The sequence below is a fragment of the Helianthus annuus genome, chromosome 9, assembly GCF_002127325.2.
Source record: "Helianthus annuus cultivar XRQ/B chromosome 9, HanXRQr2.0-SUNRISE, whole genome shotgun sequence".
NCBI lineage: Eukaryota > Viridiplantae > Streptophyta > Magnoliopsida > Asterales > Asteraceae > Helianthus > Helianthus annuus.
The window spans coordinates 179,357,417-179,371,447 of NC_035441.2; the positions used below are offsets into that span (position 1 = coordinate 179,357,417).

General features: G+C 38.7%; 3 protein-coding genes and 1 long non-coding RNA gene across 5 annotated transcripts; 3 read left to right on the forward strand and 1 right to left on the reverse strand.

The window, feature by feature from the left end:
- The first annotated feature begins 4,987 nt into the window (after positions 1-4,987).
- On the forward strand, positions 4,988-6,257 carry LOC110879844 (high-affinity nitrate transporter 3.1). Of its 2 annotated transcripts, XM_035977931.1 has the most exons (3): positions 4,988-5,156; positions 5,339-5,478; positions 5,565-6,257. In XM_035977931.1, the coding sequence occupies exons 2-3, from the start codon at positions 5,349-5,351 to the stop codon at positions 6,041-6,043; spliced, it is 609 nt and encodes a 202-aa protein (XP_035833824.1). In that variant the 5' UTR covers positions 4,988-5,156; positions 5,339-5,348; the 3' UTR covers positions 6,044-6,257. The 2 variants fall into 2 exon arrangements, with proteins under 2 accessions (XP_035833824.1, XP_021984068.1); XM_022128376.2 differs by lacking the exon at positions 4,988-5,156 and having other exon boundaries at positions 5,247-5,478.
- Positions 6,258-8,175: 1,918 nt separating this feature from the next.
- Positions 8,176-9,519, reverse strand: LOC110879850. Its single transcript, XR_002559062.2, has 3 exons — positions 9,257-9,519; positions 8,566-8,722; positions 8,176-8,471 (listed from the first exon to the last, which is right to left on the reverse strand). It is a non-coding gene; the product is annotated as an uncharacterized LOC110879850 (long non-coding RNA).
- Positions 9,520-10,970: 1,451 nt separating this feature from the next.
- On the forward strand, positions 10,971-12,100 carry LOC118481851 (protein FAR1-RELATED SEQUENCE 5-like). Its single transcript, XM_035977156.1, has 2 exons — positions 10,971-11,910; positions 11,976-12,100. Exons 1-2 carry the CDS (start codon positions 11,181-11,183, stop codon positions 12,098-12,100), a joined length of 855 nt encoding a protein of 284 aa, XP_035833049.1. The 5' UTR covers positions 10,971-11,180.
- Positions 12,101-12,157: 57 nt separating this feature from the next.
- Positions 12,158-13,978, forward strand: LOC118482257. Its single transcript, XM_035977930.1, has 3 exons — positions 12,158-12,476; positions 12,667-12,916; positions 13,003-13,978. Exons 1-3 carry the CDS (start codon positions 12,266-12,268, stop codon positions 13,751-13,753), a joined length of 1,212 nt encoding a protein of 403 aa, XP_035833823.1. The 5' UTR covers positions 12,158-12,265; the 3' UTR covers positions 13,754-13,978.
- Positions 13,979-14,031: the final 53 nt, after the last annotated feature.

The window sequence follows — 14,031 nt, forward strand, 5'->3', positions numbered from 1 at the left end:
TTACTGGGCCTCCTAATCTGGAACAAAGGTTTATAATTAACCTATTAGATTCCTAACGGGTCTTTTATTTAAGCCTAAGCTTTGACCGGTTAGTTTTAAGGATGATTCGGTTTACGCACGATTAAGCGAAAGACCGGATAGAATGTGATTTAGACCCGACAAGTTTGAATACTTGTATAATATGGGTATACTAAATACATTCTGGATTTTGAGATAAAAATGATAACGTTTGACCCGTTTCGGTCAATTTACGTAAACTAGTTACGTAAACCGAACCGAACGCGAAAAGGGCGTTACGGGTAGCCAAAAGAGTCAAATGCAAGTTCCCTGAGATAATATGCTTTAAATATGATATAACATCAGTAAGTCATGTTCTATATTGCCCGGAATAATTTTAAACTCAATTTATGCCTTATAAGGGCAATTTGGTCATTTAAAAGAGTATAAAAGAGTCAATTTAGAAATCTGAGTTTCGGGTCTGGTTTATACAGAAAATATACTTCATTTAACATATTATAACAGTAGGGTATGACCCATATACCAAACTTAACATTTAAAATCAAACTATGCACCGTGGGGGTATTTTAGTAAATTCACAATGGCTAAAAATGCCAAAATTGGAAATCTGAGTTCATATACTTATACTTACTGTTATTATATGAAAATATACTAATTACATCAGTAGGTATAAGTTTTATATGTTAAAAATAAGTGTAACGCTTACTATGCGCTTAAAACGCTAAAAATGCGATTTAGAGCCGTTTCCGGGTTTATATATGAAAGCTGAGATTTTTATATTTCCAGAAGGCTCAAAATACTTTATTTAACATATAAAATCAGTAGAAAAAGGTTTCGGGTCAAAAGAATGTGTAAAACTCATTTTATGGCTTAAACGGTCAAAATCGACATAAGCCGAAATAACTAAGCGACCTAAGATACGATCAGCCAAAAATTAAATAAAAATCATCTAAAATCCCAAAATATTATATATCATCAGTTGGTAAAAAGTTTTGTATCAAAACGTGGCCAGAAATAGGTTATACGCGAAAAGGACCGTTTATGTAACTTAAGAACATAGTTTTACGCTAATGGCCATAACTCAAAATCTGGACCACCAACTGACCCGAAATTTTCGGTGCAAGTTTATATATTAGAAATAAAGATTTCTACTCTTTCACTTTTCCAAAAATCACGTTTTATATCAAAAAGGGCAAAATAGTCAACTTTATGCATAAATCGGAAACATGCAAATGAACCGGCTAAGTATAGACTCAATCAACAAAAATTCCAGAAAGTTTTACCAAAATATAAATGGTCAAAAATACTCTCCAATACAGATCTCAAACATGCATGTACGAATCCGAATCGATAGTCTACGAAATAGTCGTTTTATAAGACTTTCGATTCCGATTCGTATTTATACTATAGATTGTCGAGTTGATGATGATAAAACATCTTCTTATATGTATTACAAGTTATTTATGATGATCAATCGGATTTCATGTCCTTTACATTACCATCTAAGCTTATTTTTGCAAAAATCACTTCTGTTGACTTTTTAGAAACACGTTTGACTCGACAATTAGCATGCATATAGTGGGAATCAGATAATACCCTTTTGAGGGTTTGTTTCCCACATAAATACCAACATATATCTGGTTTCAATTTGAGAAATGACTGAGTGAAACTCGTTTAATCAGAAAGTCAAAGTTTATGAACAATCAGTTTGACTTTTACTAATAATCGATGCAAGAACGAATCAAGGACAGAATTAGAAGCTTACAAAGGTCCTATTGATGCTTAGTTAACACTAGGATTCGGCCTTGACGCTCAGATTTGCTCCAGAAATACTTTGAGAGTTTCTTGAGAGTAGAGAGTTCTTGATCACAATTGCAAATGCCCAAGAAATGGTCTTGTGAACTGATTTAAAGCTGGAATTGAAGGTTACTGTGGCACTAGGCATGCATGGCATCTTATTGGTGATTTATGGAGGTGATACCAGCTGGTTAGCACTAAATTTCGGACTCAAATCAACCATTTTCGCGAATTCTGTCACTGGCAGCCCCACGCGGCCCGCTTGGGTCAGTCCAGGCGGGTCGCCTGACCTCCTGTTCAGCCAAACAAGTTTCCAACTTGGCAGCTTTGGTCCCTGAACTTGTATGCGATGTTTCGGCTTCATATCTTGACTCGTAAACCCTAAATCTTGGTTTTTAAGAACCTTAGGACATTTACCTACATGGTAATGTCCTCGGATAACTTTGCGCTCAACCGAAAAGCCATGAAATTCGACGTTGACGCTTTTAGTCCCTTAAGTACGGTTTTGGCCATAACTTTCTCATACGTTGACGAAACTTCACGAAATTTTAACCACATATTCTAGTGAGTATATTTTAGCTTCTCAAAGCTTCGGGTCTGCCAAAAGTTCACTCAGAGGTATTAATTAAACATGTTGACACTTTTGGCCCCTATAGTTTGCAATTCCTCACTTTTGTGCAATTTCCGCGTCGTATGATCCATGAACCATCCGTTTAAGGTTATAAACATTATGTTGGGTTATCATAGAGTCTATTTATCCATTATTGACACTTTGGACCCTTACGTTCCATAGTTTTCACTGTGTGTCACTTTTAGTCCCTCTAAAGTTCGTTTTCACATACCGGAACCTTATGACACGTGTCAATACATTATTGGACGAAATTTTTCGAGGTGTTACATCATTATAGTTTAAAAACCATTTTATGCTCATAAGGGCATTTTGGTCAAAATATGGCATAATACATGAGCTTGTATAAAAACCCGACAACTGATTATGATCAGGTAGTATAATCACAGTGGGTTATCCTATAAATAAATATGATCATAATGCAACTTCAAATCAATAGCTAAGATGTCTAAATCGGGTCAGAATCGAAAGTAAAAGCAGAAGTCAAACTGCTTGACTTTCGGTTGCGAACCGAGCAATAAATTGGAAATGACGGGCTGAACATGCTTAGACATGTTCTAATATTATTTACCAACTGATATAGTGTCAAAAACATGAGTTTAAACATTTATAAGTTCAGTTTATAAGTTTTCCGAAAACTACGTTTATACTTTTTATTAAACATAACTTTGACCCGTCATTTGACCAACTTAACGTGATTTCCAGGAGGTGCCCTTTTGAAGGATTATCACATCCCTTATAACGATCACGTAGCCATCTTCGATTCGAACAATGGCTGGACCATAATGGTCTTAACCGAAAGTCAAAGTCAAAGTAAAAGTCAATTTGCTTGACTTTAGGCTAAATACTTAACCTACAAAATGAAATAGCTGAGTAGGAACACTTACTTGTGATCCTAGAAGAATAAAAACTCAGATGGGAGGCCTCCTTAAGTCAGGAAGCAGCTCCAAGAGTGTTTAGAGGAATAAAGTGAGAAATGATCAAAGAATAAAGTTAAATAAGCTTGCTATTTATACTTGAAGAGATTGCACAAGATGATGCCAGGTGTTAGGGACTGTTAGAGGATGTCTCCAGGTGTATTTGAGGTGTCAAAACCTGAGCTAGAGTGGCAAGGGTGTGAGAAAGGTGGCACAAGGGCAGAATGCCTTGGCCTCCAAACAAAAACTGCCAGTGGCAGTCTTTACAAACCGTAAAGGTCCGGGGCTTACGGTCCGTAAGCCCTTTACAGCGCCCTGGTTTTCACCTGCTTACGGTCCGTAAGTAATATATGCTTACGGTCCGTAACCGCTCATCAAAAACAATTATTTATCTTACGGTCCGTAAGGCATTAAACCTTGCGGTCCGTAAGAGTCACTCAGAGGCCAATAAAATGGCATGTTGACATAAATGGTCCCTCACAATATTTTTCCAATGGTTTGTCTGCTGATTTCGACTCGAAAAGGGACACTGATTTGTTAACTCTTGGACATAAAAAAAACATTAAAAAACTTAATAACAAACTTTACATATTTAGTCCCTCTCGCCAAAGTTTATCGGATACGTGTCATCATATAATTCGACACAAATTTCCGTGGTATTACATCCTATGAAACATATTTGCCACTCCAAGCCCTATCAGGAACATCAAAAGACAAAGGAACACAAGGAGTAGGATTAATAACATTTAATACGGTGTTCAAAGCTTCACCCCAGAAAAATTAGGCAACCATGCATGTGACAACAAACATCTAACTCTTTTTTTTTTTTTTTGAAACGTATACTTCATTAACGAACCGCCGACCCAAACCGGGCCGACAAACCAAACAAAACAAGGAAAAACTTGCATATTTACAAAAGAGCTCCAATCCCCCCAACCTATCCCTTTACACTTGGATCTATTAGAAAACCAAAGGAAGCCTAAAGCTTTGATTTCGCTCATAATACTCTCGATCTTGACCGGGGAGCTAGAGAAGACTAAATTATTTCTGGCCCGCCAAATACTCCAACACGCAATCATTATGATACCTTGGACCACCTCCTTCTTGTTCTCGGAAACCCTTAGACTCGCATGAATGTTGAGAAGATCCGATAAAGAAAACGCAAAGATATTTGGAATTTTGCACCAAGCCGAGATTCCGTTCCAAATGATGGATGCCACTCTGCAAGAAATAAATAAATGATCCGAGGATTCTTCATCAAAGGCGCAAAACGGACAAGAGGGGTCTTCGATAGCAATATTCCTTCTCCTTAGAGCCAATGTTCTATTCATCCGCTCTGCTAAACCTTTCAGATCCAATTTTATTTATTTTTTATTATTTTTTTAACTTGGAATATGTTAAATTATTACAATTTTACTCTTTTACATTATACAAGTACAAATTTTAATCATTCACCATTTCACTGAAGAGACCCAAGATATGGTGGTTAATCAAACCGATGTAACTTGTGGCTTAGTCAACCATGGCTGGTGTGCCTTTCCTAACAAGGAAAAGTCTATACAACCCTCTACTTATGCAAAACTCGATTCCTGTTATTAGTCTTAGGCTCTTTCAATGCTTTAGGAGGCAAACACAAAAGTCCACACAAATATTATGTGTGTAAACTAATGCAACACAGCAGCCACATCTCATCTCTTAAACATGGTCAAGAGTTATCCCACCACATCAATACGTTAATTTCCAATATATTAAATGCAAACTGTGTATTAAATATATTTCAAATTCCAAGAAGTCAGGTACATGATAGTTGACTTTCAATATTTTAGAATGTATAGAAATTAATTTAATCTGTACTAGTTGATAAATATCATACCTAGAATCATTGGGATCTTATATATACCTGCTTAGAATCCGAATATTCAATCCATCTTCTCATCATCTGATACTCAGAAATAGCATAAGTGGATTGCTTTTTCAGATTTTCATCAATGGAGGCTCCAGCTGGTTTCTTGGTTGTTTCTCTTCTGCTCTCTTGCTTTGTGGCTACTAGCTATGGTGTATACTTCTCGTCCCTTAACCAGACTCTTATAGTGACTGCAACATTCACCCAAGGCAAAGGTTTGACCATATCTCTGACTTTAATAAATAATATGATCAAGAAATTAAAGATGTTTTGTTAATCATCATTTAATTGAGTTTTGCAGTCCTCAAGGCAGGGGAAGATCAAATCACAGTATCATGGAGATTCAACCAGACCTACCGAGCTGGGACAGATTCGGACTACAAGACCGTAAAAGTCAAACTTTGCTATGCACCCATTAGTCAAAAGGACCGATCTTGGAGGAAAACAGAAGACCGTTTGAAGAAAGACAAGACCTGCCCACACAAGATTGTGGCTCGCCCATACACCGCTTCAAACAACACATTTACATGGACTGTTGAGAAAGATATACCTTCTGGAGTATATTTTGTGAGGGCCTATGCGCTTAATGCTCATGAACAAGAGGTGGCGTACGCCCAGACCACAAATGTTCAGAAAGATAAAAACTTGTTCCAGATCCAAGCAATCACAGGCCGCCACGTGTCACTTGATATTGCGTCGGTCTGCTTTTCTGCTTTCTCCATAGTCTCATTGGCTGGTTTCTTTTACATGGAGAAGAGGAAAGGAAAGTCATCTCAATAGAAATGAGATTGTCAGCGGGGTGCAATTTTGTGACTTAATGTTCTAATGCAGAAAAGCAAAATCTAATTTGTGTTTCACTTTGGTGGTTGTGTTTAGGTGTGAGGATAAATAAATGCTTGTTGTAATAAAGATAGTTAATCATGTTTTTCTCTTTAAAAACCATATTAAGGAACATGTTCTCTTCCTTGTTTCGAAACTAGATGCCAAGTTACAAGAACTTGTTATTACTGGCATCTTTTTAATGTTATTGTACAATACATTAAAGTGAAACAATATTGTTGATTATCTTTAGAAAAGTTCGAAAAACCGACATAAAAGTGTTAGTGGAACAACCTAATCCCGCTCAGCCCATTTCGACCCATACTATAATGTTGAACATCAAAATGATTTGCAGCGGAAACATCATGAATCGTTGGTTTCATGATTAAGTGTTTATTGATCAATGTGCAGTAACGAAGTATCGAAAAAATATGGACAATCTTGGAAGTTTAAAATTGTCTTGGTACCGGTTATTATTCCTGGCAAGACATATATATATATATATATATATATATATATATATGTCTTCATATTCGACAGTTTTGAGCGGTTAAATTTGGAGGGAAAACCACCCTTTGAACCGGTGCCTTCCAACCAACACAACCACTCGAATGTATCGATTATTACATACATACAAATCTAAGTCAAAATAGGCTAAGTTATATACATAACTATTCGAATAAATATATATAGATATAATTATGTTTATACATTCTAATACACTCCCCAAAAAATAATTATGTTTGCAAGAGTGCATTAAAACGCTTTTGTTGGCATCATCCACAGCTGCTTTTGCCTGATTGAAGTTTAACCTCCTCCTAGTATGCATCCTTTTGATTCCTTGCCAATCGTCACCGGCGAAAAACGCATAGTGCTCACCCTCCGTTCCTGCAGTATCTTCATTCTTTGAGTTGCCCTCCGACTGATCTTCTTTATTCACTAACATTTTGTCTCCATCACTCTTGCTTCGTCTTGGATCAACCACCGTCTTGACTTCCTCTTTCTCGTGCACCTTCTCTTGAGTTGACTTGTACTTATAATAGTAGATAAGCACGTCCAAATACATGGCATATATTAGTCTCATATACTCTCCTTCATTATAATCAAAACCTATATCTTTGGAAATCATTGCCCACATGTTGTTTTCAGTAATCCTTCGGTGTCCACCCTCTCTTTTAACCGCCATGTACAGATCCAACAGACACACTTTTCGGTTGTCCGATGCATACGCAGGTAGTGGTCTTGTGGTAATTTCTAATATCTCCTTGAGAAACCAATCAACCATATCATTGAACTTGTCTTCTAGATGATACTTGTATTTCATAACATATTCTTCATCGTCCAGCATATCAAGGAGTGCCTTGCAGTCTTGAAACTCCTTGAATGACATTGCTTGAAGTATTAAAACATTCACTACTACAGAAATAGGCATTTGCTACGGCCAAATCCGTAGCAAACACCCATTTTGCTACCGAATTGCTACGGATTCGGTCCGTAGCTACAAGTCCCGTCGCTAATTAATTTGCTACGAACTTTAGCTACGGAAATTATGTTTGCGACGAATTTAGCTACAAAAAAAGTCGTCGCTATTTTAGCCACGAATTTGCTACGAAACAGATTGCTACGGAATTTCGCTATGAAATTTTAGCTACGGATATTTTTTGCTACGGAATTTTGCTATGGATTTTTAGCTACGGGTGTTTTTAGCTACGGAATTTTGCTACTGATATTTAGCTACAAATTAGTTTTCGCTACGAATGTTGGCTACGGAAAATGGCTACATTTTCCAACCATTTTTGCTACAGTTGCATTTGTTTGCTACCAGTCCGCTACGGAACTTAGATACGAATTCGCAACGATGTGGCTACGGAATTTGTTCACTTTTGCTACCAATTTGCTACGAAATTCGCATGATTTTGCTACGGATATGGCTATAGATTACGAAAGGTTTTTGCACCAGATTTAGCTAGGCATTTTGTTTGGAATTTTTCATAAACAAATCTTTTTATATTGTTTTCTTTTTTCCCTGTAAACATCATCGGATTCAAATCTCAATAAAATTAAAAAAAAAAAAAAAACTCATACTAAAGATAAATACTCAAACCATATATCATATCAATAAATATAAAAAAACTCATGACAAAAAGATCCAAATTATCAAAAGCAATACAAATGAATTTTTAATCAAACATAGCAAGATATCTTAAGTTGGTGGTGGGTTTTGTGACAACAATTGAATTTTCTTATTCATTCCGGCATACATCTTCGCACGTTCTTCAATTTTCTCCAGCAAAGCATGTTTCTCTATTTTATCTTGTTCCATGTCAATTTCTGGATGTAAGATAGTATCCTCTCCATATTTCAAGATAACATATTTATTATATGTGCTCTGCGATGGAAACATAAAACAATTAGTATTTTAGCATTATATAATTGTATAAGAAAGTAGTAAAAACATACATTTAAAAAGTAACAAGGCTTACATAAGCTTCACTCGGCCTAATGTCAATTGAAGTCATGTTCTGTTCTTGAATAGTCTCTTCCACATTTTCGCCTTCTCCCGAACTTTTATTGCCTTAAAAACTGTTTTACATTTTTATAATGCTTTGTTTATAATTTGTCTCAAACACGCGACTACATCTAGAAATGACAAGTGAACTAAACAGTTAGATATGGAAAGAAAATGCAGCAGGCAGTAGGCATAGATATGCTTAGGCATATTAGAAAAACTATGACACAATAAATGAAAACATTCAAAAAAATGGGTAGTTGATAATTTCGTCCAATTCTTATTTTACTGTTTAAAATCCTAAGTTAAAGGTTGAATTAGAGAAACAATATGTGGATTCTTTGCAACAGATGAAATTGTCAACTCTTAGTAGAAGTTATATTAGGGATTTTCACAATTGCTCAAATTTAAATCAAAATGTAGATTGGTTTTTACATCAAATTTTAGTTCCTGTGTGAAATAAAAACAATAAATCAATAACATCTTGTAAATAACATATAAAATTCTTACTTTTTGTCTCAAAATTCCAATTAAGGGAAGCAATTCAAGAATCACATATACCATATTCAAGTCATCTGAACATATACAAAACCACAATGTAACTTCGAATACATTGTATCATACAAAGTAAATGGAAACAACTAATAAACAAAGTTCAATCGTACCTGCAAGTCTTCCGGTTGGAACCACTTGTGCTAAAGCTTTCTTTGCAACCGTTCACATCAAAAAACAAAGATATAGAGTTGAGAGGGTTGAAAAAAGTTCCGAATGATGTGCGTTATGCGATAGAGGGTTGTGAGGGGACGAAGTAGGTTGGCAGTGAACGTGGTTTGAGGTCCCGATCGTGTTGTAGTTGGTTATCTATTGTAGCAAGACGGGAAGGATATTAGGGTTTCTTCAAAGCCCATTGGTTGTGCTCTTTGGGCCTTTAAACATTAATCATTATGTGTCGATTAACATGGTTCATAATAAGGGTGTACATATTCAGACACCTTGTTCCCTAAATCCACACCCTTCTATACGCTTCGTATAGGGCTATACGAAGCGTATAGGGTTGCTTTTCCCGACCAACTTCTGCACCTCGTACAACGTCACATCAGTCAACTTATACGGGGAGTCTAGGCCTGTACGAGGGGCCAATACGAAGGCCCTTAGACGCCTCGTATAGACCTATACGAGGCGTCTTGGACTGACCGATTTGACTATGAAGGGACTATGTCTGACATGACTTAAAGGCATACGGGGAGTAAAGACCTATACGAGGCGTCTTTAGCTCCCATAAAATGCAACCTACAGTGCGTTCTTGGTCCACATCCGAGGTTTCAACAAAAAACCACTCACATTCTGTTTGTTTTTTTATTTGTGTTTGCGTTATTATCATCCCGGAGTGTTGAAATGTCATCATATTGGAACGGCAACTATATCTTCGGGCAATATTCTAGCGAAAACTGGGGGCACGAAAGCGTTCCGGTAACAGTTATTAGCGTAAATGTTATAATTACTTGTTGTTTTCGTTTATTATTTACTAATGATGATACGGTTGTCTATTTTGGAGGAGTCTGGCATTCCCGATTCTAATGAGCAAGAGGAGGTTGTGTCTAGTATACAAGGAAAACAAAACAGCCCGTTTCTAGATTTGAACAAGCATCCTCCTGTTGATGAAACAGCCCCTGTAGATGACTCATACCCTGCTAGTGGATACGGAGGAGACGGTGGATACGGAGGAGACGGTGGATACGGAGGACACGGTGGATACGGAGGAGACGGTGGATACGGAGGAGACCGTGGATACGGAGGAGACCGTGGATACGGAGGAGACGGTGGATACGGAGGAGACGGTGGATACGGAGGAGACCGTGGATACGGAGGAGACGGTGGATACGGAGGAGACGGTGGATACGGAGGGGACGGTGGATATGGTGGATACGGTGGATACGGGGGATACGGTGGATACGGAGGAGACGGTGATCATCAGCAATTCATTTCCCCGGGCACTCCTTATGTTCATCAAAACAATTCGGACGTTGGAGGATATGGTGGTTATGGTGGATATGGTAGATATGGTAGTGAAGCACCTCCCATTCTGGACAGTCTGTACTTAAAAAAGACGGTATAAATTACTATTTTATTATTAATATTTTATTATTATTAATTTTATTATTATTATTTTATTATATTATTATTATTATTATATTATTATTATTATTATTATTATTATTATTATTATTATTATTATTATTATTATTATTGTCGATGTTACAGGTTTTCAACTCCTTAGATGAACTAAAGAAACGGATACAAGAAATAGCAAATGCGGATGGTTTCGTTATTGTCACCCGTCGATCAAAGAAAATCGGGGGAAGAACCGGGAGGGTATGGCTTGAATGTGATCGTGGTGGTGAGCACCAGAGTACAGCAACACTTAGAAAAGCTGGAAGCAAAAAAACCGGTTGCCCGTTTTACCTGCTGGCTGTCCGAAACCACCCGTATGAAACCTGGGAGATAAAAGACGGAACAATTGAACATAACCACGAACTTTGTGAGGACCTGTCGGCCCACGCGTTTGTGCGAAGGTTTACTCCAAGCGAAATGAAACTGATCGAGCAGCTGACAGCTCAAAACATGGAGCCGCGCAAAATATTTCAAACGATAAGGAAGCAGGACCCCGACAGGTTTCATGTTCAGAAAGACGTTCAAAACGTTGTAGCGAAGATTAGAGCCGAACAAAGACAAGGATTGACTCCCATGCAGTCACTAGAAAATGTGCTGATGAAGAACGACTTTATTTACGAGATCCGGGAAGAACCCGGAACAGAGATCGTAACAGAGATCTTCTTTCTTCATCGGGACTCGAGAGTCTTGTGGCGTGCATTCCCCCACGTCATGATGATCGATGCAACGTACAAGACAAACATATACAATATGCCCTTTATCCAGATTGTTGGTATGACGCCTACCAACAAATCGTTTATTATCGCGCATGCCGTTGTTAGTAAAGAACGGGGTGATAACTTTGTGTGGGTGCTTGAGAGGGTTAAGGCAATGTTGGATGAATGTATGGAGCCACGTGTGATTTTAACGGATAGAGACCTAGCCCTTATGGGCGCGTGTGCTAAAGTATTTCCAGACGCCTCCAGGCTTCTTTGCAGGTGGCACATACAACAGAATGTTATGAAGCACTGCAAGGGTGCCTTCACAGACGACGACTGGAAGACATTTTTGTCATTCTGGGGTTCATTGATTGAGTCTCCATCCATACCCATCTACGACTACCACTTGCGCAACATGCGAAAGCGACTTGTGGAGTGCAAACGTTCTAGTAAGTTTTTCTAATAACATACGACTCACCTATGCAAATTTTATTAAATTATTTTTACTTTTTAGGAGTCTTCAAATACGTGTACGATAACTGGCTAAAAGACTACAAGGAGATGTTTGTCTTTGCGTGGACTGATAAGAGGCGCAACTTTGGTAATCGTACTTCAAATACGTGTACGATAACTGGCTAAAAGACTACAAGGAGTCTTCAAATACGTGTACGATAACTGGCTAAAAGACTACAGCAGGGTCCACGACGGAGACAGCGACCGCCTGTGGATACGTTGCAGGGGCATCCCTATCTAGAGTTTCCCGACGGCACTGACGCCGCCCGTCATTGCCAGAAGCTTAGGAGGATGCACGTTGGATCGCATGCATCGATCGACTGGGATGCGATGGAGGAGATTGCTGAGACGCCGAGAGTGCGTCGGTTTATACCTATCGATTCCCCGTGGCATCGTCTTTTTGATTTGGCGCACACGCCGACCTACAGGGAGCTGCTGGTCGAGTTCATTTCGTCATTCACATTTCACCCTCCTGGGGAGCCAGTGCCGATTCCGTACCCAGGTGAATGTTATTGATATTTATTTATTTATTTATTAATATTATTTATTTATTTATTTATTTATTTATTTATTTCTTTATATTATTATTATTATTATTATTATTAATTATTGTTATTGTTATTAATATTATTATTATTATTTATTATTTATTATTTATTATTATATTGTTTTATTTATGATTCCGTACCCAGGTGCTCCCCCTCCGCCTGAGGTTTCTTTCAGGCTTGCTGGCGTTCAGCGTTCGATGACGCTAGCAGAGTTTGCGGTGCGCTCTGGTTTATACATGCAGGAGGAGATCGAGACTGAGATCTACACAGCGGGGCTAGTGGTGGTTGAAAAACCCACTCTTGTTGGGTTTTGGCAGGTGATTGCGGGGGCGGATCATTGGGAGCATGACAAGTCGAAGGGGAGGGTGTCGTTTGTTAGCGACCCACTATACAGGTATGTACGTTTATTATTGCAATTATTGTGATTATATGCACTGTTTATTAATCTCTGTTTTTGTATTTCGCTAACACTATCTGCAGGTATCTGCACCATTTGCTCGCCACTTCTATATCAGCGCGCGGCTACAGCCGTGAGTGGTGTACGACCACAGATCTTTTTTTCCTATATTGTTTGTTGTATAGGAGGCCGTGCGCGCTAGCACACGGTCTAGCCCAGTACTTCGCCTCCGGCCATCACCGGCAGGAGCGCGGATTTTTGTATGGCGGGGCGTACGTGACCGTCATTGCCCGTTCATTTGGCCTCGTACCACATCAGGACCCACATCTACGGACGCCGGCCATCATGCCGACGCGGATGGGTATGCCGTCGCTATGGGGGATGAGGGTTATCAAGAGGTTCCCGGTTGGCCCGCGGTTTAAAAACCGCGAGGGGGGCGTATGGAGAGAGGAGGACCTACCAGAGCATTTCGAGGACGTTCATCCTCCTGCAGATCCTGCTGATGTAGTGCCCGTGGAGGACCCTCCGGAGGATCTAGACGGTGCAGCGGGGCCACAGCCACCGCCACCTGCCGGGGCACCTCAGTTTCCACGTCACGCTATTCGAGGTGGTGCCCCAGGAGCTGCACTACATCCGGATGTACGAGCCAGGCTTGACAGGCTCGACGATTTGGTAGGTTGGTTGGTACGGGCGGAGCAGGATAGACGAGAGAGAGAGGGATTACCCCCGATACCGCTTCCACCGGTTCGAGCACCACATCAGCAGCAGCAGCCGCAGCAGCAGCACCAGCCGCAGCAGCAGCATCAGGATTCAGATTCGGATTTTGATGCATAGACCTGTTGTTGTTTTTATTGTTATTGTGGATGTACAAACTTATCTTCTATATTTTTGTTATGGATGTAAACAGTTATCTTATATATGTCATATTTATGTTTGTTTTCAGTTATTCGGTTACTCAATGATTGTTCTCTTAAATTTAGATAATACGGAAACAATATAACCCCTGAATATAATACGGAAACAATATTTGAAAGAAATAAAATTTTAATCGAAAGAATAATATTTAAAAAAGTAAAATGTTAAAAACAATATAATATATTTAAAGAGCCGAT

What these genes read in the sequence shown, in the direction of transcription:
- LOC118481851 (XM_035977156.1), top strand. Translation starts at nt 11,181, where the DNA reads ATGAAACTGATCGAGCAGCTGACAGCTCAAAACATGGAGCCGCGCAAA. An exon ending in TGTGGAGTGCAAACGTTCTA is followed by an intron (nt 11,911 to 11,975) that starts GTAAGTTTTTCT and finishes TTTACTTTTTAG; the next exon opens with GAGTCTTCAAATACGTGTAC.
- LOC110879844 (XM_035977931.1), top strand. Translation starts at nt 5,349, where the DNA reads ATGGAGGCTCCAGCTGGTTTCTTGGTTGTTTCTCTTCTGCTCTCTTGC. An exon ending in AACATTCACCCAAGGCAAAG is followed by an intron (nt 5,479 to 5,564) that starts GTTTGACCATAT and finishes TGAGTTTTGCAG; the next exon opens with TCCTCAAGGCAGGGGAAGAT.
- LOC118482257 (XM_035977930.1), top strand. Translation starts at nt 12,266, where the DNA reads ATGCACGTTGGATCGCATGCATCGATCGACTGGGATGCGATGGAGGAG. An exon ending in AGTGCCGATTCCGTACCCAG is followed by an intron (nt 12,477 to 12,666) that starts GTGAATGTTATT and finishes TTCCGTACCCAG; the next exon opens with GTGCTCCCCCTCCGCCTGAG. An exon ending in GTTAGCGACCCACTATACAG is followed by an intron (nt 12,917 to 13,002) that starts GTATGTACGTTT and finishes CACTATCTGCAG; the next exon opens with GTATCTGCACCATTTGCTCG.